This window comes from Amblyomma maculatum, chromosome 8 (assembly GCF_055883805.1).
Source record: "Amblyomma maculatum isolate TAMU_Amacu chromosome 8, ASM5588380v1, whole genome shotgun sequence".
Classification (NCBI taxonomy): domain Eukaryota; kingdom Metazoa; phylum Arthropoda; class Arachnida; order Ixodida; family Ixodidae; genus Amblyomma; species Amblyomma maculatum.
In genome coordinates, this window is record NC_139351.1 from 129,335,896 (window position 1) to 129,363,671 (window position 27,776).

General features: G+C 46.1%; 1 protein-coding gene and 1 pseudogene across 14 annotated transcripts in view; one reads left to right on the forward strand and one right to left on the reverse strand.

Annotated features, from left to right (window-relative positions):
* Positions 1-27,776, forward strand: part of LOC146182554 (terminal uridylyltransferase 7-like) — a 257,608-nt gene that overhangs the window by 207,144 nt on the left and 22,688 nt on the right. For all 14 annotated transcript variants that reach the window (XM_084577697.1, XM_084577690.1, XM_084577703.1 and 11 more), the window contains 11 exons: positions 6,202-6,252; positions 6,390-6,486; positions 11,538-11,624; positions 13,166-13,266; positions 13,369-13,530; positions 14,637-14,726; positions 15,381-15,494; positions 15,890-15,970; positions 16,581-16,758; positions 18,328-18,375; positions 22,182-22,270. In XM_084577697.1, the coding sequence (XP_084433823.1) occupies positions 6,202-6,252; positions 6,390-6,486; positions 11,538-11,624; positions 13,166-13,266; positions 13,369-13,530; positions 14,637-14,726; positions 15,381-15,494; positions 15,890-15,970; positions 16,581-16,758; positions 18,328-18,375; positions 22,182-22,270 (1,098 nt within the window). The remainder of the gene's footprint in view (positions 1-6,201; positions 6,253-6,389; positions 6,487-11,537; positions 11,625-13,165; positions 13,267-13,368; positions 13,531-14,636; positions 14,727-15,380; positions 15,495-15,889; positions 15,971-16,580; positions 16,759-18,327; positions 18,376-22,181; positions 22,271-27,776) is intronic.
* Positions 598-2,639, reverse strand: LOC146182561 (uncharacterized; annotated as a pseudogene).

Here is a 27,776-nt window from a genome sequence, read left to right on the forward strand (position 1 = left end):
ATAATGCGAAGTACTAGAAGACGCGCTGCACCCAATTGCTTTGTAGCAGTTCCTTGCGTTGATGAAGCGAGGGGCGTCATTTTCTTGAAAAGCACGTGCAGCGAAGTCCTTCAATTTTCGCGTGGCATCCCAGTGAAAATGGAGGCCAAGGAGGCTTCGCACATGCGCAGTAGCGCTACTTGAAAAAGGTCTGTTGAGCTCTTTTGGAGCTGCGCTCACATGACACAAGTTATGGATTTAGCAGACAGTAAAACATTGATGAGTTTTGCTAGGAAGGTAAGATCCCGTGATTAAGATTTTCAAACTGCGCAAGATGTAAAACCAAAAAGAAATTCATATTCTCTACTAGTTTTTCATTTTTATTCGGTCCCCAAATTTGAGCATTTTTTTTTTTTTGTAAGCAGCAACATACTAGAAATGGCTGAGGCAGTCATGCATGTTTGTAAGTTAAACCAGATGTTGACTAATAGCAATGATGTTAGGTTGGACTGGAGATGTAAGGGAATGGCTAGTGCTTTGGCATTAGGCGGTAAAAGTAGTTGCAGCCTGGTCATGGGTAGTAGTAGTAGTAGTAATGCTCTTTACTCAGGACTCAAATTAAGCGTCCAACAGGTCGGCTGCCTGTTGTACCAAGGCTAGTTGGTCCTTCGGTAAAGAAGATTCCAGCCAGGCACGCCAGGATACAGGTGGGGGGTATGGATAGTGTGAGGATTGTATGGCGGCAGGACAGAGGAAAAGACAGTGTTCAAGATTCGCGTAGATGGCGGGGCAGTTAGGGCACGAGGGGTCAGCTCGCATGTGATAAAGGGAGAGGCGCGCCGGGGTAATGAGGGCATTTGATTGAATTTTACGGAGGACTCTGGCTTGGGGGATAGTGAGGGCTGGGTGGGGCGCCAGAAGACGGGCAAAATCTTTCTTTAGCTGCGTATAATGCTCTTTCAGGGTGTGTTTTAGAGCGTATGCCTCGTCACTTGTCGGTGGGCTGACCCAGGGGATCACCGGAGCCCGGTTATGGAAATCGCGGGCGATCTGTTTACACAGCTTATTTCCGGCGATCCCTGAATGACCAGGGATCCACTTTAGAGTGACAGTGGCTGGGCGTAAGGCGAAGAGGGCCTCATCGAGACTGTCTCGTAAGTCAACGGGTATGGTGCGGTTGTGGATGGATCGAAGAGCGTTTTGTGCATCCGTGTATATAATGTAGTTGTTTGTGGAGGGCATTTGCATGAATGTGTGAGCGCCGTGCACGACGGGCGTGATTTCAAGCGTGGTTGAGCAGGGAGGGTTGCTAAAAGGTCCACACGTCTGGCATATGGGGTCCGGAAGATGCGGAGAATGGATGACATATGCGCCTGTGCCAGTGTCTGAAAGGCGTGAGGCGTCTGTGTATGCCACCGTATGAGTAGAGAAAGGAGGGTTGTGGTGGGTAGCTTGTGCCTGTCGACGACCGTCATGTAGCCCCGGCTGCATGTGCCGAGGGATGGGTGCAATACGGAGGTTAGAAGGGAGTGCATGACCGGGTATGTGGAGAGGAAGATCAATGGGGGGTATTCCAGCCTCCCGCAGAATCCATCGACCCTGTTGCGTGCCGGACAAGCGGGCTAGCTGGCGCTCCCGATGGAGATTGATGAGCGCAGGAAGAGGCAGGAAAAGGCCTGTTTCGTAGAGTCGTTGGTTGGACGTGTGAACTGGGAGATGCAGTGCGGCTTTGTATAGAGTGTTGAGTGCGGCACTGAGCTTGGTAAGGTGTTGCTGTGTAAGTTTAAGGTAAGGTATGTAGTAGATGATTTTGTTTTGGGCCAAGGCGTGTGCTAGCTGCATGGCACGTGACTCGCTTAGTCCAGCATGACGCTTAACTACCCGCTGAACCAATTGAGTAACTTGATGACATGTGTTAATGGCTTGTTGAACGGAGGGCGTGCTTTGTTTCATGTGAAGGTGCATACCGAGAACCTGGCATGAATTGACTCGGGGTATTGGTTGGGTATCGATGTGTAGTGATATGAGTGACTGGGTGGAGCGTTGATATTGTGTATGCGTGAGGAAAAGGAGTTCGGATTTTTCCGGTGCTGGTTGAAGTCCGGTGCGAGAAAGAAAAGAGGAGATGAGGTCAAGGCCTTGCTGTAGCGTGTTCTCGACATCTCCGGGGGACCCGCAGGTGCACCAGAGTGTGATGATGTCATCAGCGTAAAATATATGATGCAGATTGGGTATGGAGGTGAGCTTTCTGGCTAGTGTGGTCATGCCGATGTTAAAGAGAGTCGGGGAGAGCACAGCACCTTGTGGGGTGTCACGTGTTAGGGCGATTGGTTCAGTAAGAGTATCTTGTAGTCGAAATTGGGCCGTCCTGTTCTCTGCAAAAAGTTACGGAGATAAGTATATGTGTTATGCCCGCAGTTAGTGTGCTGAATGGAGTCGAGCATGTGATCATGACTGATGTTGTCGAACGCCTTGCGAACGTCAACTGTGACCAAGGCATGTACTTGAGCTGAGGGGGGCTGGAGGAATGTGTGTTCGAGGAGGAGGAAAAGGTCTTGTGTCGAGACGTAAGAACGGAACCCGATTAGGGTGTGAGGAAAGAAGTCGATGGCGTTGAGATGCTCCTGAAAGCGGGTCAGAACCATTCGTTCCATAGTCTCTCCCACGCATGAGGTAAGGGAGATGGGACGAAGGTTTTGGAGAGTAGACGGTTTACCTGGTTTCGGAATAAGGACAATGGTCGAGGATTTCCACTCGTCGGGAAAAGTGCCCTCAGACCAGTGTTCGTTGATGTAAGAAAGAAGAGTTTCTTTGTCGGGGTCGGGAAGGTTTCGAAGAAGAGTGTAGGTGACGAGGTCCTCACCTGGTGTCGAGGAGCGGGAATTTTGTGCGAGAGCAACATCAAGCTCGTTGCGAGAGAAGGGTTTGTTGAGATCTGCTTGAGAGGCGCCTGTGTAAGCTGGATAGGTTGATAGAAGAGGTGGAGGAATGTAGAGGTTCGATAGAGTCTGCTCTAGTTGAGCGGGACCTTGCAGGGATAGAATTTATTGATAGTGGGAGTGGGGTGGGGGTGGGGACCGAGAAGGGAGCGGAGGAGATGCCAGGTGGATTTTTGGTGGAGGGTGCCATTGATGCGGTTACAAACTTTATCCCAATTAGATGCCTCAAGGGTCGAACATTAGTGTGTTATGTCAGAGTGTAGTCGGTCTAGTGTTTGTTTGAGTTGGAGGTTGTGTGGCTGTTGTCTGATTCTGCTAAGGAGTCGCTTGCGCCGCTTCCACAGGCGGATTAGGTGTGGGTCAGGAGTTACAGTGGGTGCAGAAGGCTTTTCTGTCGTAGTTGCAGATTGGTGTGCCGAATGAAGAGATTGGAACCAATCTGAATATGGCGGAGCTTGGGATGAGGTGGAAGTGCAGATTTTGCGGAATGCTTCCCAGTTTGTGAGGTATCGGGTACTTTTCCGGTGGCGTAGAGAGAGATCGAGAGATAACAGAATGATATAGTGATCGCTGAGGAGCTGTGCGTCCGTGCTTTGCCAGGTGATTTGTGTGGAGCCTAGGAAGAGTGCGAGGTCAGGGGTGGACGGTTTTTGTGTGCTTGTGCCTGTGCGTGTGGGTGTGTCAGGAGTGTTGAGTACGGTGAAGTGATTCTGCGTAATGTGTGTATGAAGTATGCGGCCAGGCCGTAATGTAGTCGGGTAGCCCCAGTTGACGTGCGGGGCATTGAAATCTCCTGCCAGTAGCAGCTCGTGGGTGGGAGCTAGGGATGCAGTGAAAGAGAAGAGTGGTTAGAAAAGGCAGTATTCTGTGGGTCTGTTGTAGAGATTGAGGAAGCATATAGGGCGCTGTTTTGGTGAGGGATAAAATACGAAAGCAATGAAATAGGGTTGTAGCACGGTCGGGACTTCGATGTGTTCGAACTTGAGGTCTCTACGGATGAAAGAGGAAACTAGGGGTTTGGTAGTGTTGGGGGTGTGCAGTCCACAGTACCCAGGGATGTTGAGTGTGGTGTGTTTCTTGAAGTAGCAGGAAAGCCGGTAGAGGAGGAAGAGTGAGAAGCCATTGATACAGAGGTGTTTTATTTGTTCTGAGGCTGTGGCAGTTCCATTGCACAATTTGGAGTGCGGTTGTGTTAGCCATTACAGTGCGTTAGAGGTGGGAGAGAACGACAAAGACGGCGGGGGTGGAGGTAGAGGACCTACCTTGGCCGCCGGAGTTTGGTGTGTACGTTTGAGAGATTGGGAGGTGGCTTGCATGGGGGTGGGAGTGTTGAGGTGGATGGTTTTTTCGAGGGAAGCGACGCTGTAGGTGAGCTCCTCGATTTAAAAGACGAGGGTGGAGACAATGGAGAGAACATTAGAAACAAGGGTTTCGAGGGTGGAAACATGTTGGGTTGCTCACACGGGAGAAGACGGTTTTTTAGATCAGTGTATTGTTGCAAAAGTTTAGCGGAGGAGGGGTGGAGAGGGGGGATGGGAGAGTGCCTGGCGTACCTGAGCATGAGGGGGTGTCTTGCGAAGTTGCTGTCAGCTGTGGTTTGACCGGGGGCAACTTCTCCTGAAGGGCCGCCTGTTGGTTCACTGTGGAGGTGGACTGATGCGGGGTGGGTTCTCTTGGTCCCGTGATTTGAGGTTGAGGTTGGGCTGTCAACTGAACAGTGGCAGGAAGCAGGAACGATGTGGTCGGTGCTGTAGATGGCGGTTGAAGAGGCATCTGATGAGGCTGGTTCTTTCAGGTAGATGTGGCAGGTAGAGAAGTTAATAATTGCGCAGATGACTGCGGCTTCGCATGTAGGGCAGTGCTATCCGGGCCCGTAGGTGGTGAGACCGTATGAATAGACGTAGCACTGCGTAACTTGATGCACTGCTGATAGGAAGCTTTGGCCCGGTCTTGGTCTTGCTGGTACTGAATGGGACATGCAGTGTCGAAAGGTGGATGATCTGCTTTGCAGTGAAAGCACCACGGCGAGCAGGGATGGGCGTCGTCAGCTGATTGAAGCTGAGTAGAGCAGATGTTACAGCGGAGGTAACGTTCGATACAGGTATAAGTCCTGTGCCCATATTGCAGGCATTGGGTGCATTTATATGCATTGGGGTGATGTGGGCGAAAATAGACTGTGTTTGGAATTGCTGAGCCCTTGAAGGTGATCAGGACGGACTCTGTGGTGCCCATTATGCAGGCGTTGAGGATGTTTGCAGAGTTGCTTTCAAGGCCTTGCATGAGAGCAGCTGTGGAGAGGCCAGCGTCGACGCCGTGTATCACACCGCGGCAGGAGTTGGTGGGGGCTGCGATGTATGAGTGCACGAGCATTTCTTCCTTGTTGGGGGTGATGGGATTGATGGCACTCAGGCGCGAAGCAATCAGCTGGGATGAGGTCTTGATGATGGCAATCCGTTGCTGGGGCCGGAGATGGAGAGAAATGTCGGAAGAGGCACCGGCAGGGAGCTGAGCCGCGGTGGAGAAGGCGGTGAGTAGAGCGTAGGGCTTTACAGTAGGCGCAAAGGCAGCGGCAGGGAGTTGCACGCACACGGAGTGGAGGGCATACCGGGAACGGGGCTCAGTGCGTGTCTTACGGGCGGCGAGTGTAATCCATCCGTCTGCGGGGTTGGGGGTAAAGTCCGTGGAGTCGAGGAGGGCATCGTTCGAGGTGGCGGTGGGCGGTGTGGCGGTGAGAGGCATGGCGGCGATGTTTCCAGGGGCAGGCTGCGGTTGAAGCGCCGCTGGGGCCGAGGAGTCCATGTTATGCTGCGGGGCTACGAGGCTTACGAGGGCGGCGGCCGCTTCGGATTTTCGAATAGCCGCTGCCACGCAATACGGAACGGTACCGGATTGTACTTGGTATCAGTCGGTGCGCGGTGATGAGGTTACGCACAGGTTGAAAACTTTCAGGGGTTGGTGGCGCAGAACAACGATGCGTGCGGATTTGATAGGAGCTCGATGCGGGTGCTGCTGCTCTGGGCGACGCCACCTGGTGGCCTCCTGGTCATGGGCAGTGTAGTGAAATGATTGTGGTGCAACTAAGGTGTGTACCTTATACTTACCATAGCTGATTTTGCAAAATAATAAATATAATCACTTAACCACTGCTTACTTAGGGCAGGTGCAGTTCTTTTTCTGTGAATTGTGTAGTTTAAGCATTGTTCCTATGCTTTATGTTACATGCATGGCCTTTCTACTACAACTGCCGGTGTAATATTTTGTGTCCTCTTGTCTTCTCTTGCAGTCCCCTCCTATTATCTGTTCCTTCTGTCAGAAGAGCGGGCATTTACATGAGGTGCGTATTGTCGACCATTTTTTTGTTTGTTTGTTTGTTTTTCAAGCTGATGAGCCAGTAGTGGAGGTCTTCATCACACACTTGCCTGAGTTGGTGAGCTTATGAAATGTGGTGTGAACGACTTGCTCTGAATGCAGGACTGCCCAGACCAGCGTCTTCCCGAGCTGAAACAGCTGCCAGACATGACCAGAAATTACACCAAGATACTCAACGATGTCTGTCAGGATGTGATGAGTGAGTTTACCTTCAAAGCAATAGTAGTGTCAAAGGCCTCGCTCACTGAAAATTCGATTTCAGTGGCCATCCGCCAGTGTTGCCGGTGAAGAAAGGTTTTGTGGTGTGCGATGGGTAATTCGTTGTGAGCTTTAATCCTGTGTTTCTACAAGGATATGCTCTGTAGCTGTGCCACTTGCTAATTAAAATGTTAACATGTTGCTTCAGTGTAGGGCAAAGCTAATGACACATTAATACTTGCTATGTGAACTGTTGTCTGGAAGGAATGAGTGTTAACGTTAACTTCCCCAGACAAGTTCAAGCTGATCTGTGTTAGCTCCCCAGTCAGGTAGCAGTTGCATTGTAGTTCAGGTGCAAAGTAAAAATTGTTCTATATATTGCATATTTTCGTAATGAAGAGACAAGCCAATGAAGGGTTGCGTGCATGCGTGTGTGTGTCCTACAGTGCAGAAACCTACAATCTGAAGTGGACTTGTACAAAAACACTGATTCATCTTTTGTAATGAATGAAAATTCAGTGCACCAACAAGAGTTGTTATTGAGTTAGTTGGCGATTGTTTGCAAACGCTCAAAAACACGGCAAACAAGAGGAGGACACATATAGAACGGGGCGAGCACAAACTATCAACCAATTTTTTTCAGGGGCTGAACACATAGATATAGAGAAGACAGATGTTTGGTTTGGGCTAGTTATTAGCAATTTCTTGAAAACATAGTGCAATTCTCCACCGGATGAAAAAAAAAAAAAAAAAAAACAATCCGCGTGTCGATGGAATTGCATAAACAGGTTTGGGGTGCGACCTGATGCCGGCGACTACCTCCGGCAACGCACTCCCTCACCAGAACAGGAGTTGGCCACCCTGGTGCAGTAATTGTCCACAACCTCCTATGATAAGCTCCATAAAACCCCGGCCCTCAGTCACCAGCGGCTGCGGAACAACTGACCACGGCGGCGGTCAGACCTGTGACGCAGCAGGGGGCGCTAAGAAAGCCTGGCTCCGCTGGACAGGCCGCCATTGGAAACTGACCCTGGCAATGTTTAATGCTAGAACCCTAGCTAGTGAAGCTAGTTTAGCATTGCTGTTAGAGGAACTAGAGGGCATGAAATGGGATGTCATAGGGCTTAGTGAGGTTAGGAGGCCGAATGAGGCATATACTGTACTGAAGGATGGGCATGTACTGTGTTATCGAGGTTTACCAGAGAGGCGACAACTAGGAGTAGGTTTCCTTGTCAATAAGTATATAGCGGGTAATATAGATTAATTCTATAGTATTAATGAGAGGGTTGCAGGCATCGTAATTATGCTTAATAAGCGGTATAAACTGAAGGTTGTACAGGCCTATGCACCTACATGTAGTTATGATGACCAGGCAGTTGAAAGCTTCTATGAAGATGTAGAATTGGCAATGCGAAAAGTAAAGACTCAGTATACTGTACTAATGGGCGACTTCAATGCCAAGGTAGGGAAAAAACAGGCAGGAGACAAGGCAGTAGGTGACTATGGCATTGGTTCTAGGAATAGCAGGGGGGAGTTACTAGTTGAGTTTGCAGAGCGCAATAACTTACGAATCATGAATTGTGCCATTCATTGTGCCCCGCGATTGTGCAGGATGTAGAGGTAATCGGGAAAGTGCGATGCAGTGACCACAGGATGGTGAGGTCCCGAATTAGCCTAAATCTGAAGAAGGAACGCAACAGATTAGTAAGAAAGAAACCCATCAACGAGTTAGCAGTGAGGGGGAAGGCAGAAGAGTTCAGGATCTCGCTACAGAATAGGTATTCAGCTCTAACTGAGGATGGTGACATTACCCTAGAGGCAAGGAACAATAATTTCAGAGATATCATTACTGAGTGCGCGGTAGAAGTAGGCGGTAGGATAGTTAGAGAGGATACTGGTAAGCTGTCTAAGGAGACGAAAGATTTGATTAGGAAACGTCAGAGTATGAAAGCTTCCAATCCAACAGACCAGATAGAATTGGCCGAGATATCAAAGCTAATCAATAAGCGCAAGGTGGCTGATATAAGGAAGTATAACATGGAGAAAATTGAGCATGCTGTAAAGAACGGGGGAAGCCTTAAAGCGGTAAAGAAGAAATTGGGCATAGGCAAAAACCAGATGTATGCGATAAGGGACAAGGCGGGCAACGTCATCACTAATATGGACAAGATAGTCAAAGTAGCCGAGGAGTTCTATACAGATCTCTACAGTAGCCAAAGTAGTCAGGACCGTAATGAGATTGGCGGTAGGGAAAAACAGTCAGACGTTCCACCAGTGACGAAGGACGAGGTCAAGAAAGCACTAGAAACTATGAAAAGGGGGAAATCAGCTGTAGAGGATCAGATAACTACAGATTTGCTAAAGGACGGGGGAGATATCGTGCTAGAAAAACTGGCCACCCTGTATACGCAGTGCCTGGTGTTATCGACGGTACCGGAACCATGGAAGAATGCAAACATTATCCTCATTCACAAGAAAGGGGACTCTAAGGACCTTAAAAATTACAGACCAATCAGCTTACTGTCTGTTACGTATAAGGTATTTACTAAGGTAATCGCTAATAGAATCAGTACAACCTTAGACTGCAATCAAGCAAAGGATCAAGCAGGGTTTCGGAAACGGTACTCTACTATCGATCATATCCATACCATCAATCAGGTGACAGAAAAATATTCGGAATATAACCAGCCCTTATACACATCATTCATTGATTACGAAAAAGCATTTGACTCAGTTGAAACCTCGGCGGTGATGCAGGCATTGCGAAATCAGGGGGTAGACGAGCCGTACGTGAAAGTGCTGGAAGATATATATAGTGGCTGCACAGCAACCATAGTTCTGCATAAAGAAAGTAACAAAATTCCCATAAAGAAAGGTGTTAGGCAAGGAGACACAATCTCCCCAGTACTATTCACAGCTTGTTTAGAGGAAGTATTCAGAGATTTGGAATGGGAGCAGTTGGGGATAAGGGTAGATGGAGAATACCTCAGTAATCTGCGATTTGCTGATGACATTGCCTTGCTAAGCAACTCGGGGAATGAACTGCAAATAATGATTGATGACCTAGACAGAAAAAGTAGAAAGGTAGGCTTGAAAATCAATATGCAGAAGACTAAGGTAATGTTCAACAGCTTCGGGAAGGAACAGCAGTTTACATTAGGTAGTGAAATACTGGAAGTAGTAGGCGAATGTGTCTACTTAGGACAGGTAGTAACCATGGATCCGGACCATGAAAAGGAAATAACAACAAGAATAAGATTGGGATGGAGCGCATTTGGCAAGCACTCGCAGATTATGACTGGCAGCTTACCGGTATCGCCCAAGAGGAAAGTATACAACAGTTGCATCTTGCCTGTACTCACCTATGGGGTTGAAACGTGGAGGCTAACCAAGAGAGTTCTACTTAAGTTGAGGACAACCCAGAGGGCTATGGAACAAAAAATGGTAGGGGTAACATTAAGAGATAGAAAGCGTGCAGAGTGGGTCAGAGAAATAACTCAAGTTACCGACATTCTAGTGGAAATTAAGAAGAAGAAATGGACATGGGCAGGACATGTAGTGCGAAGAGAGGATAACCGATGGTCGCTGAGGGTAACAAACTGGATTCCAAGGGAAGGAAAGCGTAGCAGGGGGCGGCAGAAAGTTAGGTGGGCGGATGACATTAAGAAGTTCGCAGGGGTCAAGTGGATGCAGCTAGCACAGAACCGGGATAAGTGGAGAAATATGGGAGAGGCCTTCGCCCTGCAGTGGGTATAATCAGGCTGCTGCTGCTGCTGCTGATGATGATGAGTGCAATAAAGATAAGGACAACCTGTCTAAGTCTATGTCGTCCTTGTCTTTATTTGCACTGTTTTCAAGAAATTGAAAAGACTGCACAAATGCGCAGGCTACATGCACATGCGGTCACGTCTTACTCTAAAAGACTTAATTCATAAATGCTAATTCATTTTTGTATACGCTCAGCGATGAATCGCTGACACTGTTGTTTTCTTTCGTAATAAAAAAAGCGCTGCCAAAATTTCACAGCCTTGATAACACTGACCCTGCCAAGAAGACGTTTATCCCCTGAAAACGTGGGAGACATTTGCAGTTTCTGCCATGCTCAGACAAGTTCGTACCTTTATCTCTTTCTCTTAATGTATCATCATGCTCCCTTGCATAATCTTTTAGGCTGTGTCCTGTTCGGCCTATGTAGGCTTTTCCGCAAGTTAGTGGTGTCGTCTAAACCGCAGCTGTATTTTACAAAGGGCTTCTCATGCCTTTTGTCACAACCAGTTTTCCTTTGTTTACATTTTGCCGTGCGAGAGAACAGTTGGCCTAGCCTCATCGGTACTGAGGACACAATCGATACTGCCTACCTGTTGGCCACTTTCTTCAGGGTGTGCACGATCTTGTGCATAAGGTACCACAACAGATTTCGTACCGTTGTTGTGAGCCCTTTTTCACGTTTTTTTCTTTTAACTTCTGGAGCAGGGTTTCACTTACCACCGTCCAGATTGCACAGGGGTAGTCTGCCGCGTCCAATCTAGACGATTTGGTTTTCTAAACAAAGGTAAAGTGGTTGTGACAAAAAAGCATGCGAAGCCCTTTTTCAAATAATTTTTTTTATTATAAATATAGCAAGTGGATTTGTGGTAGGCTTGTGCAAAAACAAATTAGCATTTTTGGATTCTAACATTTAGGGTAAGATGTGCGTGCCCTTGTATGCACCCTGTGCACTTGTGCCATCTTTCCTATATTTAGGAGTTTAGTCTCCTGAAAAAAAAATCGGTTGATAGTTTGTACTCGTACTGTTCCATGCGTCTTTCTCTGGCGTGTCATGCCTTTTTAGCGCATTTTGCCAGCACTTCTGCAGGCATTCAGTGCGCCGTTTGTTAAAATTCTGTTTGCTGCAATTCTCGGAGCCAGGATTGTGCAAATTATTTTATTCTATACCACTTTAGCCAGTGGCGGGCTCCAAAGGATGATTGCTTCTCTTGCGTTTGTTCGGACATAGTGTGATGAGCAACCACTGCTAAAATGGGGCATGGGGATGTTCTCCTTTTGGTGCAGATGAGTGTTCCCCAAAGTCGGATGAAGAAGCCAATCGCCAGGGCGTGCTTGAGCAGCTGGAGTCCTACATCCGTGAGCTGTACAAAGGTGAGGCTCGGACTTCGGAACTGCCTTTCCCGAAAGTTGGTTCACTCAGTTTCATGTATACACAGCCCTGCTGTCACTCCTTTGGGAATTGCAGTAGCAAGTACGAAGTGAAAGCGACATTGGTGCGACTTCTGCTGTAGGATCTCGGGGCTTTTGAGCGGACAAGCGTAGAGAAATGCAGGGTCCATTGACCCTTTCACTGTCAGGTGTTTCTGACCCTGACTCTCCCCCAGTGTCGGCTTAATTTCGAGAATATCGGGAAATAAACCTAGCGATTTACTTCTGGTTATGAACATAATACAAATAATGTAATTAATGAAAAATGCACACTTAAGTGTTCTTAGAATCGAATCCGACAGGGGCAAAATCAGAAAGGGCGTTGTTTTGATGTCAAAACACTTCTGCTAAAACGAGCATATTTGCTGGTCCCTTCGAGTTTCTCATAACCCCTCGCGTACATGGCTGGACCACACTTGTCGCAGGCGACTGTCGTTTCTGGCTCATGACAAACCCAATGTGTTTTTTTGGTGCTCCGTGTCCAACTTACAGCAAGTAGGGCTGATCAAATGCAAATTTTTGTTTGGCCAACAAATGGTGATACATGCTCTGAGAGGCCATTTTGGCTCAACATTGATAAAAAAAATTGCCATGAAGGGGTTAAGTGAGCCTGCTATTTTGATGTTGCTACTATAACTTAATGTCTGAACGGTCCTCGTGTGGTACAGGTGATGGTCATTGATCCAACCTTGGTAGTAAACTTGCAAAATAATAAATTATTATGATTTCACATTGAAGGGTGCAGGCAATACTGCCGTGTTACCGGCGTGCACTTCAAAACCTAGTTGGCAATTTTGTTTTGTTTTCGTGTTAGAGAACCCAGTCTGATTACCGAAGTATGTTTTGCCCCGCCGAGGTGGCGCAGTGGTTAGGGCGCTTTACTATGTTCCCAAGGTTGCGGGGTCGAATCTCTGTCTCGGCAGCCGCTTTTCGGTGGAGGCGAAAAGCTTGGCACTCGTATGCTGTGCGATGTCAGTGCACATTAGAGAATTTCACGTGCTCGAACTTTCCGGAGTCCTCCACTACGGCGAATCATAGCCTGAGTCGATTTGGGACGTTAAACCCCACAAACGAAACCAACCCAAAATATGTTTTCACCTCAGCCATAACTACCTGCAATTCACGTACACATCCCTATCTGTTTATTCATACACGTGTTGAATGTCATGTTTGACACAGTCTTTGTGAAAATGGATTATATTAGTTGACTGATCTACGTGTAGAAAACATTTTCTTCAGCTAGATTCTCCCTACTGGAACGTGATGAAACCTCTTTTGTGATTTGAAGAAGGTGAAAAAAGAACAAGATAAATTCATGAAGGGCGTATTCACAGAGGTGGGTTTAAGGTCACAGAGGTAGGCTTGCCTTCCAAGCCTGATACAGCCCACTTGCTGCACTGTTGAGGGAATAGGACATTCATCGTTTTGAGCTTAACGCAGGGCTTTGCAAAGGTTCACATCTCCTCTGCATGTCTGGAATGCAGATGCCAAGCTCACCCTCTACGGCTCATCGTGTAATGGATTTGGTCTGGTACGGAGTGATCTAGACATATGCCTTACCTTTGAAGGCAGCAAGGACGGCAAGGTGAGAGCGCGGAGCAGCATTTCTCATTGCATCGAGCATGTGAGAGTGCCCCCCCCCTCCCCCCGGCAGAGGATGAAACAAATGATTTTGTGCTCTCCACAGGACCTCAATTATTCTAAGATGATCGGCGAACTAGCCCGGAAGCTGCGCAAGCATCCAGACCTGAACAGCATCACTGCCATCGCCACGGCCAAGGTGCCTATAGTTAAGTTCTACCACATCCCAAGCGGCCTGGAAGGCGACATCAGCTTGTACAACACACTGGTACGCATTATGTCGCATGCCATATGTGTAAATTGCAGTTTGTGTTGTTTCATTAACAGCATTACAAAAATGAATGCATTTACGCAAGTTTTGTAGAGAGTTTTTGCACTTGGTGGAACACTGGTTTTCGCACTCCTGAGCAGGCCAGGTAAAGTGGCCCGTGAGAGATGGGTCGGCTTGCTTGATTGTGTCGGCAGTCTGCACGCGATTCCATTAAAGGGCAGAGCACTGCACTTTAAACGTCCAATTTGTTTTTTCGGCACAATGGAAAGCTTCCTTTCTCAAATGGTCAACTCCAGAGCGGTTTCGTTAGAAACAGTGTAGAATATTTTCACTGAGAATTTTTCTATCAGTGAATACGCCCAACATTTTATGCAAACCAATATGAAAACCTTGTGCAGCGACCCTTATGGCAATTGCGCGTTGACAAAGGTGATGTTTCGAAAACTAATGTAAATCTCACCCAGGAAACAGTAATTAGACATTTTTAGTGCAGATTAGTGTCCATTATACCTTCGCTACACAAGGCTGTCATGGTACTGAAACGTATGCCTCATCGACAAAAGATTTAGTGGGTCATGGTCAACACTTCGTCCAAGGTAGTCAAAACACTGTGGCGCCATCTCGTGACAAACGTTAAAAACACATCATGAGCGATGCGAAAGGTGGATAGTTTTTATTAACAGATGCACTGAAGGAAGTACAAAATATAATAAAACAAGTGAACATTTTCTCAAAGAATAGAGAGAAAAGTGCACATAAGAAAATCGGTGACATTTTCCAGAGGTGTGGTTACGGTGGCCACTATAATGATAGAGCTTTAGTCACAGTTGGCCTCTTACATTTATGAAAGAAAATAAAAACTCAGCTCACCTGACTGGATCTGCTGTGATTCAGCCTGACAGTGTTCTTTTTTGTTCTTGGTTTAACTTTGTTTCCGTTTGGGAAATTGGATTAGATGCTTACATTGTGTTCTTTGTATTCTTTTATGGCCTTGTGTGTGTGCGCAGAAAGTAAAAGTTCCTTATTTCTTAGCAGAGAGAAAAGTGTGCTTTAAGCGTTCACTTGCCATTATGTAATCTTTGTCTTCCCTTTTTTACTTGCAGGCGCAGCACAACACCAGACTTTTAAAAACGTACAGTGAAATTGATTACAGAGTACGCGTCCTAGGTTATACATTCAAGCACTTTGCAAAGGTAAGGATCTTATCTGGAGCGGTCAGATTTGTGACAAACAAGTTACTAATTCAAAACTTAGAAAAGTGGGTCATATCATCAATAACTGTAGATAGGGAGAAGTTTGGTGTAAGGGAGTTGGGCATGATGTAGAGCACATGAACATACTTAACAGTGCTCATTGTAATAGAGTATTGAGATCGGAATGGCCCCGCGTGGCAACATGCTTGTAAAACTGCAGCTGCAATGCACATTAGAGTAAAGCACACAATTTTTTAACCTTGTAAGTTAAGGCCTCAAGTTTTCACTTAAAAAAAAAAAAAAGAATAATGAAGCCATTGTTGTTGGGCATATATATTGTAGTTTACTATTGGCATTTTTGTCTCTCACATGTGATCATTTGGGAAATCTGAAAGTGATGAAGGGGACATATTGTGGCATTTCTTGCATATAGCAGGCAATCTTTTTCTCGGTGCTGTTTTTTGTAATGTCTTAAAACATACTAGCACAACATACTTTGCGTATTTCGGAAATATTCAGATGCATCAGGCAGTTCTGTCCAGTGTCAAGTGGAAAGTGTTTACGGTGTCCTAACACCAGTGCCTTGAGTGGTTCATGCTGTTCGTGGAGCCCTGCTTCGAAATGTTAACCTACAAGCTGTGACAAAACTTTCAGACCTGCGACATTGGTGATGCCTCCCGAGGAAGCCTGTCCTCTTATGCGTACATCCTCATGACCCTACACTACCTGCAGCAGTGCAAGCCGCCAGTCATCCCGGTGCTTCAGGAGGTACTGCCCCTGCTGAAATGAATTATTTTTCTTTTTTGTTTGTTCAGTATGCATCTAAATGTTTGCTTGGTTTGGCAAAAAAAAATAAATAAATTAGTAGAACCACCTTTAGTTAGGTGCAGTTATTTAGAGGTGCCTTGAAGTTGTCTTGGGAAGTGAACAGTAGCGTTGTTTTGTCGAGCGCCCCTTCGGCAGCCCAGAATATGTTTTAACCATTTGCAGTCAAAGCCAAATTATTCTGCTGGCTTGTCATTGCAGTAATCTTTCCCAGCGGGTCATCTGTTTAATATGAATGCGTACGCTTGCATCACGACAGACATCAAATTCAAACGGACCAGGCACGTGCGATGCCTTGATAGCTTTGCAGCGGCTTTTTTTGCTCTTGTTTGTTTCAGTTGTACCCAGAGGGAGAGACCAAGCCAGAGCTCATCATTGAAGGCTGGAACGCTTGGTTTTTTGAAGACATTGACCGTCTGGTAAGGGATCAGTCCTGCTTTTGCCATGCATACATCTTACTGTACCCTTGACCTGTGTCTAGTTCATTTAAGAAAAAAAAAAAAAAAAATAGATGAACTGTGTAGTGTTTGTGCATTCTTCACAGCAGCCGCTTACAGCTCAGTTCATTGGTGTGCTGCAATACAATCTGGAGAAGTGTCAATTTAAGTTAGGTGATTATTACTGACAAAAATATTGCACCTAATGTTCATTGCCTTCAAGGATGTCGCAAGTTTAATGTATGTGAAAAATTTAGAGATGGCACACTGTAACTTAACTCTTTGCGAGCTGCACAAGGATAATTGCTTTGGAGTGTTTTCTTCACTACTGCTGCAGAAGTAGTTAACACATATGCACTCACCTATTACATGACCTCGTTTTCGTTTTCGTGACTTTTCTTTCTGATCCTCTACCTCAATCTTTATTTTTATGTATATAACATGCTTGTGCCTTGCTGAATTAAAGCCACTAGTAATGCTGTGTTGTAGTTTCGCCTTGTGTCCCATCTGCTTTGCACTGTCTGTACTGTTTTGTTGTCGGGCCTTCTTCGTGGTGTTACACACTGTTACTCCTTGTGTGACCACTGTGCAGCAAGACGTGTGGGGTGAGTTTGGGCAGAACAATGAGTCAGTCGGCGAGCTCTGGCTTGGCATGCTGAGGTTCTACACTGAAGAGTTCAACTTCCAAGAACATGTGGTCAGCATCCGACAGCGGGCACCAGTGACGAGGCTGCAGAAAATGTGGACAGCGCAGCGCATTGCCATTGAAGGTTAGTTCTAGGACATTTAGATGTAATAGGGACAAGAAACTTCGTACCATTGGGTCTTTTAGATGTAGTAGGCACTGCAGACTTCATACCATTAGGTCTTTTAGATGTAGTAGGGACTGGAATTATCTTACCAGTAGATCTTTTAGATGTAGTAGGAACTAGAAACTTCGTACCATTGGGTCTTTTAGATGTAGTCGGGACTGGAAACTGCATATCATTAGGTCTTTTAGATGTAGTAGGCACTGCAGACTTCATGCCATTAGGTATCTTACCAGTAGATCTTCTAGATGTAGTAGGAACTAGAAACTTAGTACCATTGGGTCTTTTAATGTAGTAGGGATTGGAAACTGCATATCATTAGGTCTTTTAGATTTAGTAGAGACTGGAAACTTTGTACCATTAGGTCTTTTAGATGTAGTAGGTACTGGAAACTGCATACCAGCAGGTCTTTTACACGTAGTGGGAACTGGAAACTTCGTACCAGTAGGTCTTTTAGATGTAGTAATGACTGGAAACTTCTTACCATTAGGTCTTTTATATGTACTAGGGACTGTAAATGTCATACCAGTAGGTCTTTTAGATGTAGTAGGGACTGGAAACTTCGTACCATTAGGTCTTCTATATGGAGTAGGGACTGTAAACTTTGTACCAGTAGGTCTTTTAGATGTAGTAGGGACTGGAAACTTCGTATCAGTAGGTCTTTTAGATGCAGTAGGAACTGGAAAGTTTAACCTGTGGCACTTTAAAATAGAGGGAGAAAGGTGTGCAGCAGGTATTAAAGATTAGGTGCCAATAAGGTTAATCCGGTAGGGGAACTGAGTTAATATGAATTCTTGGATAACACGAATGGTTCGTTTTTCATAGGAGTGAATGTACAAAAAAAATCCACTTAAGGTGAACTTTTGTGTGCCCTTGCTGCTAGAACAAGGTGAGGGGAGATTCTCCACTATTCAGCCAGGCATCTTGAAAGTGTTCCGAGTGGGATAGGAATGAAAAATAAGAAAGTGCAAATAATAGCAGCTGCTGGGAGGTACATTGATGAAAAAAAGAGGGACTGCGAAAAAAGAAAGCTGGCGAAAAGCCATTTTAAAGTAGGATAATGTGAGCTTTTATCAAGCTCTTCAGTTGACACCTAATGCAATAAATGCTTTATTTACAGTCATCCTCTTTCTTGAAGGCTTTTTTCATTATTGTTATCATGTGGCATATCTTGGGACACGCCCAGCATGCTCGCACTTTGATTTTAGGATGCCGGCACTTTAAGACAAATTTTCGATAAGGTGAACAAAATTTTCTCCGTATATTAAAGGGGCACTGCTGCTTTTTTTGGGAGTTTCATAACTTCATTTTAATTTTTCAAGTAGTTTGACTCTGCAAAGAATATTTTGCTGCCAGTACCAAAGTTTGTTACTGACATCCATTTGGCATTTGTAACATTTAATTAGTTTGCATTGTAGCTGTTTGCTATCAACAGTAGTGGCTTTTGGCTAGAGATATCTTGAATTTTTATAACCGCAGCTGTGTTTGGTGGTGACAAGTAACGCCGCAATGTGGGGTTTTCATTCACAGATCCCTTCGACCTTGACCATAACCTTGGGTCTGGCGTGTCTGAAAAAAGTAAGTTTCTGCTTTTTTCTTGTGCACTTATTCCTTTTTGTGAGGGTGGGTCGTGTAGCTTTTTATTGAAGATTCACTTCTTCAGCCATGCCACACATACGTTAATCCAGCCGTTATATTAACTTTTTTAGCCTGCATCAGCAATTAATGGCACATTTCCCCGCTCTTTAATGTCGGCGTTTGGGACATAACACGAAGCATTGGAAGTAGAGAAGAGAAGGGGAGGGGTGTTGTGGCTAGCGCCCCATGACTAAAGCCCCTCAATAATTTTAAAGTAGCGACACACTCCTCCACTCCAGCGTTTTCCTCCTCGAATATCCTCGCCCGCCGGCTGCGCGTGCTGCACACGGCACGCTATTTTGGGCATCGCTCGCTCGCCGTCCGGGCAGTTGGCTGGCACATGCGCGCTTTTTCCACACTCTGTTAATGAATAAAATCACGAGCAAGACATGCGACACGCTTGACTACCACGAGCCACATAAATCAGAGTCTCGTAGCGCAATGAAGGTGCCAATTAAGAGCGCTTGCGGCACGAACAAAACCACTTGCTGCATACATTTCACATTCCTTTTGACTTTTCAATACCGTCTGTCTCAACACGGCATAGTATATGAAGCTTAATATTTACAATATATTTGAACATTCCAGAATATTTTCAGCATACCAATTGCTAGTTAAATTTAGATTTACCTCGAACTAATTTTCGCGGAAACACAGTTTATGAAGTTGCTCACGAGTGGAGGTTTGCTGGGAACAAGCTGGAACATTTGCTTTGATGGCCGTCCTAAAATTTTTCATTAAGGTTCAGTCTGAATTTGGCACCACGCAGTGCACATGCAACGGCTTAATCGTTTTTGTAGTTGAGAATTTTCGCGGCGGCTTGAAAACGAATAGGAACTTTTTTCTATTAAGCATAAAAATCTTTTAGCTCCCGCTGTCGGCGACCTTGAGGTAATGTCGAGCCGAAACCGAGAGCCAAAGATCCGCGCACCGATTTCCCTTCATCCAAGGAAAGTGTCCGCAGCCCGAAATTTGGCCCTCTCGACCACCTAAATTTGGATTCGACTTCACTGAATTCGCCATACCCAAATTATAGGTTAGACATCCATTTTAGCCACATTCGAATGAGGTCAAATTCAGAGGGTTCCTGGGGCTGCATTTCGCGGGAGGTTCTGAAATTTGAACGTAACCACTGAATTCGCCATGTTCAAGTTAGGTTAGACACCAATTTTCGCCAGATTCGGACAAGGTCAAATTTTAAGGGTTTAAAGAGAAATTTTTGATGTGCGGATAGTCGAACCCGGATATATCGAACCCGGATATATCGAATTTCGGTTATATCGAACTCACGGAATATCCCCTTGAAAATCCCATGTAAAAGTATAGGAAAGCCGCGTCATATATCGAACTCAATTTCACCAGTCATTCGATATATTGAACTCCGCACCACGCACTGGAAAGTGTGCCTTTCCCAAAGACGATCGCATCACCCTCAGCCGTTTGCCGCGTGACGTTTTCAAGCCGCGCGCGGAAGTAATGAGAGGGGACAGTTCGGCTAGGGCAGCGCCGCGCCCATTCCCCAAAGGCGCGTGCATCTGCGGTTATCGTTTTCCGCGCGCCAGCACGTGACGTTTGCAAGCCATGTGCGTGAATGAACCAGAGAGAACCGGTGGGAACGAGTGGGGAAAAACGCGACAGAGCTATCTCTCCTTTCTCTTTCCCGGCCTTCGTTCGCAGTAGCACGCGCTACGCATGCGCCAAGCCAGCTCAGCCCGTTTTCAGACAGAATGTCGGACGCTTTCCCCAGCGTGTGTTGCAAACCCCCTGCGCGCAGCAGCTGATGTGGCTATGACGCCTGCCGTAGTTAACAAGCGGCAGATCTATCTTTTTTTTTTTTCCCCGAGAGTCGTCTATTTTTATCGTTGTGCTGTACGCGCGGCGTAGCTTAAGATATGGCGTTACGGCGTTATGAAGCGGCTTTTTTTCTTTTTTGCGGGAGTTGTTTATTCTTGCATGTATGAATTAACGAAAGCACGCGGTCAGCTGCGATCATGACACCGGCTTTTAGCATTTTTCGCTTCAAACAGCATTTGCAGCTACTGTATCACGCTTTCCAACATTTTATGGCAGTGGACTACGCCTGCCCCCCAGGCACAGCGTGATAAATCGAACCAGGCTTGTGCAATCAAGCCATCACAGGCAGTCTGCCAAATTCGCTCCCCGCTGCCACAGGAGCTATAAAAAGATAAACACGCCGCTAAGTTATCGCTGCGCAGCATCTTGGCACGCTGCCAAGAAATGAGCTGTGGATGAGACGACTGAAACGGAGTGCGACATGCAAGAAAATGCTTGCGATTTCTGCCGCGGCGACACAGAAACTTTGTTTCGAGCTGCCGCGGTGGCTCGAACGGCAGATGGACGCAGTTCCAACAAGTCGGAAATTTTTTGCTGTGTCGCTGCGGCTCCTCGCTGAGATCGCTTAATCGCTTTCATGTGAGCGAGCTGGCCTTAACGCTTTTATTTTTTCCACATTCTCTAGTGCAAAAGTGAAGGGTGGGTTCATTATGCGAGTGAGTTGATTACGCGACAAATGCGGTATCGTTTTTTCGCATTGTAAGTGCTGTCCCAAGCCGATTTCTATATATCGAATTATCGATATATGGAACTATTTCACGATCCCCTTCGAGTTCGATATATCCGGGTTCGACTGTATATAGTTTTGCGGACACGTTCTGTGGACGAGTTCTCTACACGCTTTCCTGCAACATAAGCCTATTAATGCTTAATAATCTCCCTCATTGCACGCGCTATCGTTGAAAAGCGAGACCTAGGTTCAGAAATTAAAGCGGGTATTGTATGCGCATTGTATGCATCAGCCGTCGCTATTATAGCACGTTGAGCGGAACCGTGAAGTGAAAATAATAACACGCATAACGACACAAAGTGATGAGTGAATTAAGTGAGATTGCCAGATTAGTGATGCGCTTGCATGCAGTTTCAGTATACACAGTTGCTTGGAAGAAATGCGCAGTTCCTCGCAGAAATGGGCAGTCTTCGTCGGTGTAAAGTTCTTGCGGCCGATGTTGTGCAGCCACTTTTTTCTTCTGTGTCTTTCTTGCCGCTCGGAATCGTGAAAAGAACAAAGCCTTTTTCACGCCGGCTTGTGCACTGAATTGCGCAGCAACTGGGCATAGTACTGCACTAAAGGAGCACGAATAACGTGAAGTGCAAGCGCGCAATGTCAGGGAGCTCAGTCGTAGCAGCGGCGGCTGCCTAAAAAATGGCACAGACGAAAAATGAAAACACAAAAAGAGCAAACTTATCGCGCGCTTTTCCCGAAGACCGCCCGCGGAGCCAATCACCGTCCGATGGGAGAGGTGAGAGAGGAGGATCGGCGAGGGTGCGCGGTGCGGCGACATAGTTCACACAAAGTCGCTACTTTCAAATTATCAAGGGACTTTACCAATCACGAATCTGTGGTGCCATCTATGTGATGCAGCATGCACTAGCAGCGTTTCACATAAGCGTGTCATAATACCATGAGCGTGTGGTAAAAGTGTACAAGATTGTTTTGCTGCTTCTGTTGCCTCCACCTCATTTTATTTTCTTTGACACGATTACGAGAAATGTTGAGACCTTGCTGTGCTCATTGCGAGAGGTTGCACAATACAGGCTGCAGAGTTTAGCTTGCAGTGCTTGTTGTGGTAGAGGAAGTTGCATGTGTGGAATTGCAATGCTAAATACTGCCTCAGTAGCTTGTGTTTCTCTCGGTTAATACTCTTGCTTATTCTGCTTACCACCCATAGTGAACACATACATAATGAAGGCCTTCATCAATGGACGGGCTTTGTTTGGAACGCCAATACGCAAGCTTCCCCAGGAATGTTCGGCTATGGTAAGCTGTGAGTCTGTTGTGCCGCTGATTTGATGGGGCACTTTTCCGCAGGTACAGCCGCAGACCGTTTTTTTCAGACTTGGCAGGACCCAGGAAATGGTCCACATAATCATACAGTCCGAAAAGTCCGGGAACTTGGAAACAATAGCTATTCTGCAAAAAATTACCTTTACAAATCACAAACATTGCTGCTTCTCATGTTTCGTTTATATGGCGATAACAGGGAGTTATACCATAAAGCGATCTGCTACTTTGATCGGCTTCCATGCGCCGCCCTTGCGCTCGCGATTGGTATGGCAGGCACGACGGACGGTGCTGACACGGCAGGTGTGCACGTTGCCAGGAAAGCATGCAACTCGCTCAAGGCTTGTCATCACTTGCGCAGTGGTGCCCTGCAGCAATGGATCATGCTAAGCTGTTACCACTATAACCCTCCAGTTAGAATGTGTCGGCCAGTCATACTGTCATCATGACCATGCCACTTCACGGCGTACTGGGACGCAGCTCAAGCCGCAAATGAATGTATGTGCCGTGCAAAGCAATAAAATTTAGTTTCCGGGGTTAACAACGGTAGCTGAGACCACGAAATGGAACTCACGGGAAAAAGTAAGCAAAGTGAACCCCCATTGATGCCCCCTCCCGCACCCCTTATTTTTCTTACGGGTAGCGGCAGCGGGCGTTGTTGGAGCAAGCCTCAGTGACCGGGGCTCATGTTCCATTTTCAGCCTGATTGTGTGCTCTTAGTAGGCTACCGCGATGACAAGGTCGAGCATTCAGTTACTGCCACTGTCTCAAATGGCAACGATGAACGAAGAACCGAGTTAGTTCGTCCAAATGACTCTGCTTCGCCTAACTTTCATAGCCGCGCAAAACCGGTTGTTTGCGAAATCGATGCCCGCTTGCATCTAAGTGATGCCAAAAAAAAAAAAAAAAAAAAGAGCCTTCGGCCAAAAAACGATCTCCGCAGTATTGCTCGCTCCAAATTTGGTCTGAAAAGTCGAACTTTGGGCCCCATAGGTGGTCCGAAATATCGGTCAGGAAAATGTACACGTTCCTACGAGGCACGTGACGGCTCCTGAATAAAGTCTGAATTATCGTGCAAGTCTGAATTATTGGAGTCCAAAAAATCGGTCGGCTACTGTATACTTTTTCGCCGTATGTAGTATGTCAGAATGGGGATTGCTTATTTTACAGTTTGATATTGAGCGAAACTGCTGTCATGCACATTTTGCAATTCACATAAGGAACGGTTCACTAGCATTTATTTATGTAATGTCTTCCAATTTTTACTCTTTGATAGTGCTTGGTTTAAATTTCGTGACCTAGTCTTTGCAAGAGTATTGAATGAATGCCGCAATGGTTCTTCTTGTGTGCCTTAAGTTATGTTCCATCCCTTTTTGCTACGTTCCGTTTGCAGGCTTTTAAATCCTTGTCTAAGTCAAGTGGCAGCGGTGTTTTAGGTCTCAACTAAAAAGCAAAGGAAAGTATCTTGTTTTGGGTATCTTTCTTCGCATCGTTGTGTAGCCTTTTCCAATAGAGATGAACCATTGGGCCCTATCTGCCCATCTGCTTCAGAAAATTTTTTCTCTAATGGATTTTCCCACCATACCAGTCAAAACAGTGTTCCCTGAGCAGAATTTGGCAGAGCGAGTGGAGCGCGAGGAGTCTTCCTGCCAAGGCGAGGTGAAGAGGTCATATAGGGAGTGATCACTCGTAAGCGTCCATCCATCGCTAACAGTTTGCGGCACCGTGCGGTCCGCATGTCGCCATCTCCAGTCATGCTGTACGCGTCGCGAGAAGTGCGTGGAGGCAGGCGGATCGCACATCGCCGGCATCATGATCGGTTTCCACGCCGCGAAAGGTTTGTAGCGGCGTGCGGCCGTGAGTATAGTACTAGTCGGCGGCGCACATGGTGACGGGCGCGCACGGGCCGCACATCGTAGACTTCGCGACCGCTAGTCGCGCTGTACGCATCGCGAGCAGTCTGCGGCGCCGTGCGGCTGGCACGTCGTCTCTTGTCGTGCTGTGTGCGCCGCAAATGGCGAGCTGTGACCTCGTGACTGTACTAAACCTCTTCGGACGTAAACAGATATGCGCGACTGCCTTTCCCATGCTTCTGCATACTTATTTTCATTCATTTTGGTGATACGAATGTTCGGATGGTGTGAATTTTCTCGCGACCCCGTGAGATTCGTTTTACCGAGGTTCTACTGTAAAACAAAACAAAATGCACACTAATATAGACAACACAAAGGAGCGAAAATGCACAATGTTTGAATTATAAGCTTGGTATAAGCATGAAATCTCGCTTTTCGTTCCGTGTTAAAGAGCAAAAATGTGTACTAAGAAGGGATATTGCCTCCACACACAATTTGCGCGATGGAGCCAACGAACTCGGGGTGTGTAGCGCGCTCGCACGGGGTGCTCACGCCATGACGAGGCGATGGTGATGACATGCCAGTCACGTGCCTTGTAGCCGTATCATGGCCAGCCTCGAGCAGCGGTGGTGGCGACGCTCGAGTCCGGCCATGGCCGCTCATGACCTTCGAGATCACCACGCGCGGAGGTGTAATCTCAGAGGCCATGGTCCATTGATGCTAGTTTTTGTCGTTGCCGCTAACTGATGCAGCACGCCAACGTGCGAGGGATTTAAACACACTTCTGCGCCGCCGCTCAGGTCCGGCCATGGCCGTTCATAACCTCAAGATCACTGCACACGGGGGTGTGATCTCGGAGGCTATAATCCGTTGGCAGTAGTTTTTGTTGCCGCTGTAAATGATGCGGCAAGCGAATGCGCGGAATATTTAAGTGAAGACATGGTTCCTAAAACAATTTTTTTTAATTTTTTACTAAACTTGATAAAACTTGGTATTCTGATTCAGTTTCTTGCACTGATTTCAAATACATAACTATTTTTTTAATGTCCAATTAGTTCATAGGGGAAATAAAAATAATTGTTCATAATTTGCAGAGACAATGAGAAAATAACCGCACTACAACATATGCACAAGGACACTTTGCTAGGTACTAGAAAGCATAAGGAATACAATGTTAGCACTTTATTGATATAACAAATACGCAATGTTATAGCAGTTCAAAGTTCACTGTTCCAAATGTTGGTGCCCTACTGTCTGATTGCGAGCAAAACTGAACAACTTTTGAGACATAAATTGCAGAATGTGTTCCTAACATTCTGTGCTTTGCACTTTTATCTACATGCCACAATACAAATTATGGTTCTACCTCCTCTGAAGGCAGGGATATCACTTCCGCAAAAGAGCAAGAAGTCAAGAATGGGTGTTTTGAGAAAACAAAAAAGAAATTAACTCTCTTTTAAGGGGGGACACCCCACTTAAAACCATTCTTTTTTATTTATGGGCAGATTTGTGCCAGATTTGCACCATTTGTGCTTTTCTCATACTATTCCAAAACTGCAAACTTTTTACCTAATGCAGGTAGTTTTAAATATAAGGAAAGCTGGTCTTTTGTTTAAAGGTAGCATGGTTAGTAAAAATTAGGCCTTGAGGAGATTTCAATCCTTAAATGATCTAGAATCGCAAAGGAATGCAATAAAGCATAAATGAGCATTCTAGGATGACTTTTAAAAAAGTTATGGCTTGTCAAACTGGCCTAAGAAAAAGCTCATTTTGGGGACTGGGGTGATTTATTTTGATAGCTATGGGAAAGAAAAAGCAGTGTTGCTGCAGAACTTATGACTTTATCTTTCTGGCAAAAAAAAGAAAAAAAGAAAAATAAGAATTACAGCAATAGCTGCTAAGATATCGCTCCTCCAAAATGGTGACTGTGTCCAAAATTCAATTGTGAGAAATGGGCAAAAAAATGTTTTGTGGCATGTTTTTGAATTACCAAGCCTAACAGCAAATCGATAAAATGATTTACGACTGGTTTTTGGGGTGGTGGCGCAGTGGTTACGACGCTCGACTACTGTTCCCAACGACGCGGGATCGAATCCCGGCCTCGGTGGCCGCTTTTCGGTGGAGGCGAAAAGCAATGCGCCCGTGTGCTGTGCGATGTCAGTGCACGTTAAAGGACCCCAGGTCGTCTAAATTTCCGGAGCCCTCCACTACGGCGTCTCTCGTAGCCTGAGATGATTTGGGACGCTAAACCCCACAAACGAACCAAACCAACCAGCACCGTTTCCCGTCGAGATAATTGCCCCTGCAACTCGGAAGGAAATTTATTTCGGCAAGGTTTGCGATGCTGCGCATTACACCGTTTCGCGACCGCCACGCCGCTAACTTCTCTGTTATCAGCCCATCGCGGAGTGTCGGTGCTTCGTTATTGATTGAAGATAACAGAATGCTGCATTGCCGCGTCACTGGCACGCTTCTTTTCTCTACCTTTCTTTGCTTCTTGGTCTGTATGAGGCTCAACCTAAATATTCCGTGTCTTACGACGAGGTCGTGACGACGGAACGTCACTAATCCAGGCAGGCCTAACTGCGCGACTTTTCTCAAAATGGCACCAGGTCACAAACAGCCGACGCCGGCAGCCAACCAAAAGTGGCAAGTTGAATTACATGCTTTTAGAGCCCAATAGCGGCGTGCGTTTCGTGCAATTTTGTCCCTTTGTTTCCCACTTCTGGTGTTCGCTCACAGACACCAATCATGACATGGGAATAGCCTTAATTAAGATATTTCGAACGAGACCAAAATGATGCTGGTGGAGCGCATATTTCTCGATCTGCAGCCGATCAAAACTCAGTGCGATGTGACCTCAGTTTAAAGGGCCAAGCGTTCAGATTCGCAACTTTGGAATGCTGTAACGTACGAAATAAGTGATATTTTTCAACCAAAATTTGCAGGTAGTTGCGGAAACGTCCGAGGACCACAAAAATTAGGAAATCGGAAATTTCATATTTGGACCGATTTTCGGCCGCAAAGAGCCGTGTCCCCCCTTAAACAAATTATGTTTCTTGATGTTTTTTCCGGCTCCTTTACGCATTTTTTGCCGTATTAATGTAAAAAAAAAAACTGCTTTGTTATAACCGATATAGCGTCAAATTTTAAAATTTTTCTTTCATTATAAATAAAAAACTCCCATATATACAAACCATAAACCAACCGAACTTTGGATTTAGTTCTTTTTGCCCGATAATTCGCTATAGCGAGGTTCGACTGTATAGAAGGCTATGTACAAGAGATACCAAGCTGTCGTTTTGAGATGCCAATGACGATAACTCGCTCCTGCCATAGTTTCATTTTCATTCCCCACAGTTACAGCACGAAAGACTGGTCACGAGAGAAGCACAGAGCACAGCACGGTGTTATTTCCACTTCTCGTCCTGTTTTTCGTGCTCTATAGAAGATCGCCACCAACTAGCCCAGCGACTTGCTTTGTTGAACTTATTTTCATACATTCGACTTTAGCATGCATGTCATTTTTATATATATACAGTCGAACCCATTCGATATACAGAAATCGGCTTGTGACGGCACTTACGATGCAAAAAAACAATACCTTATTTGTCGCGTAATCAACCCAC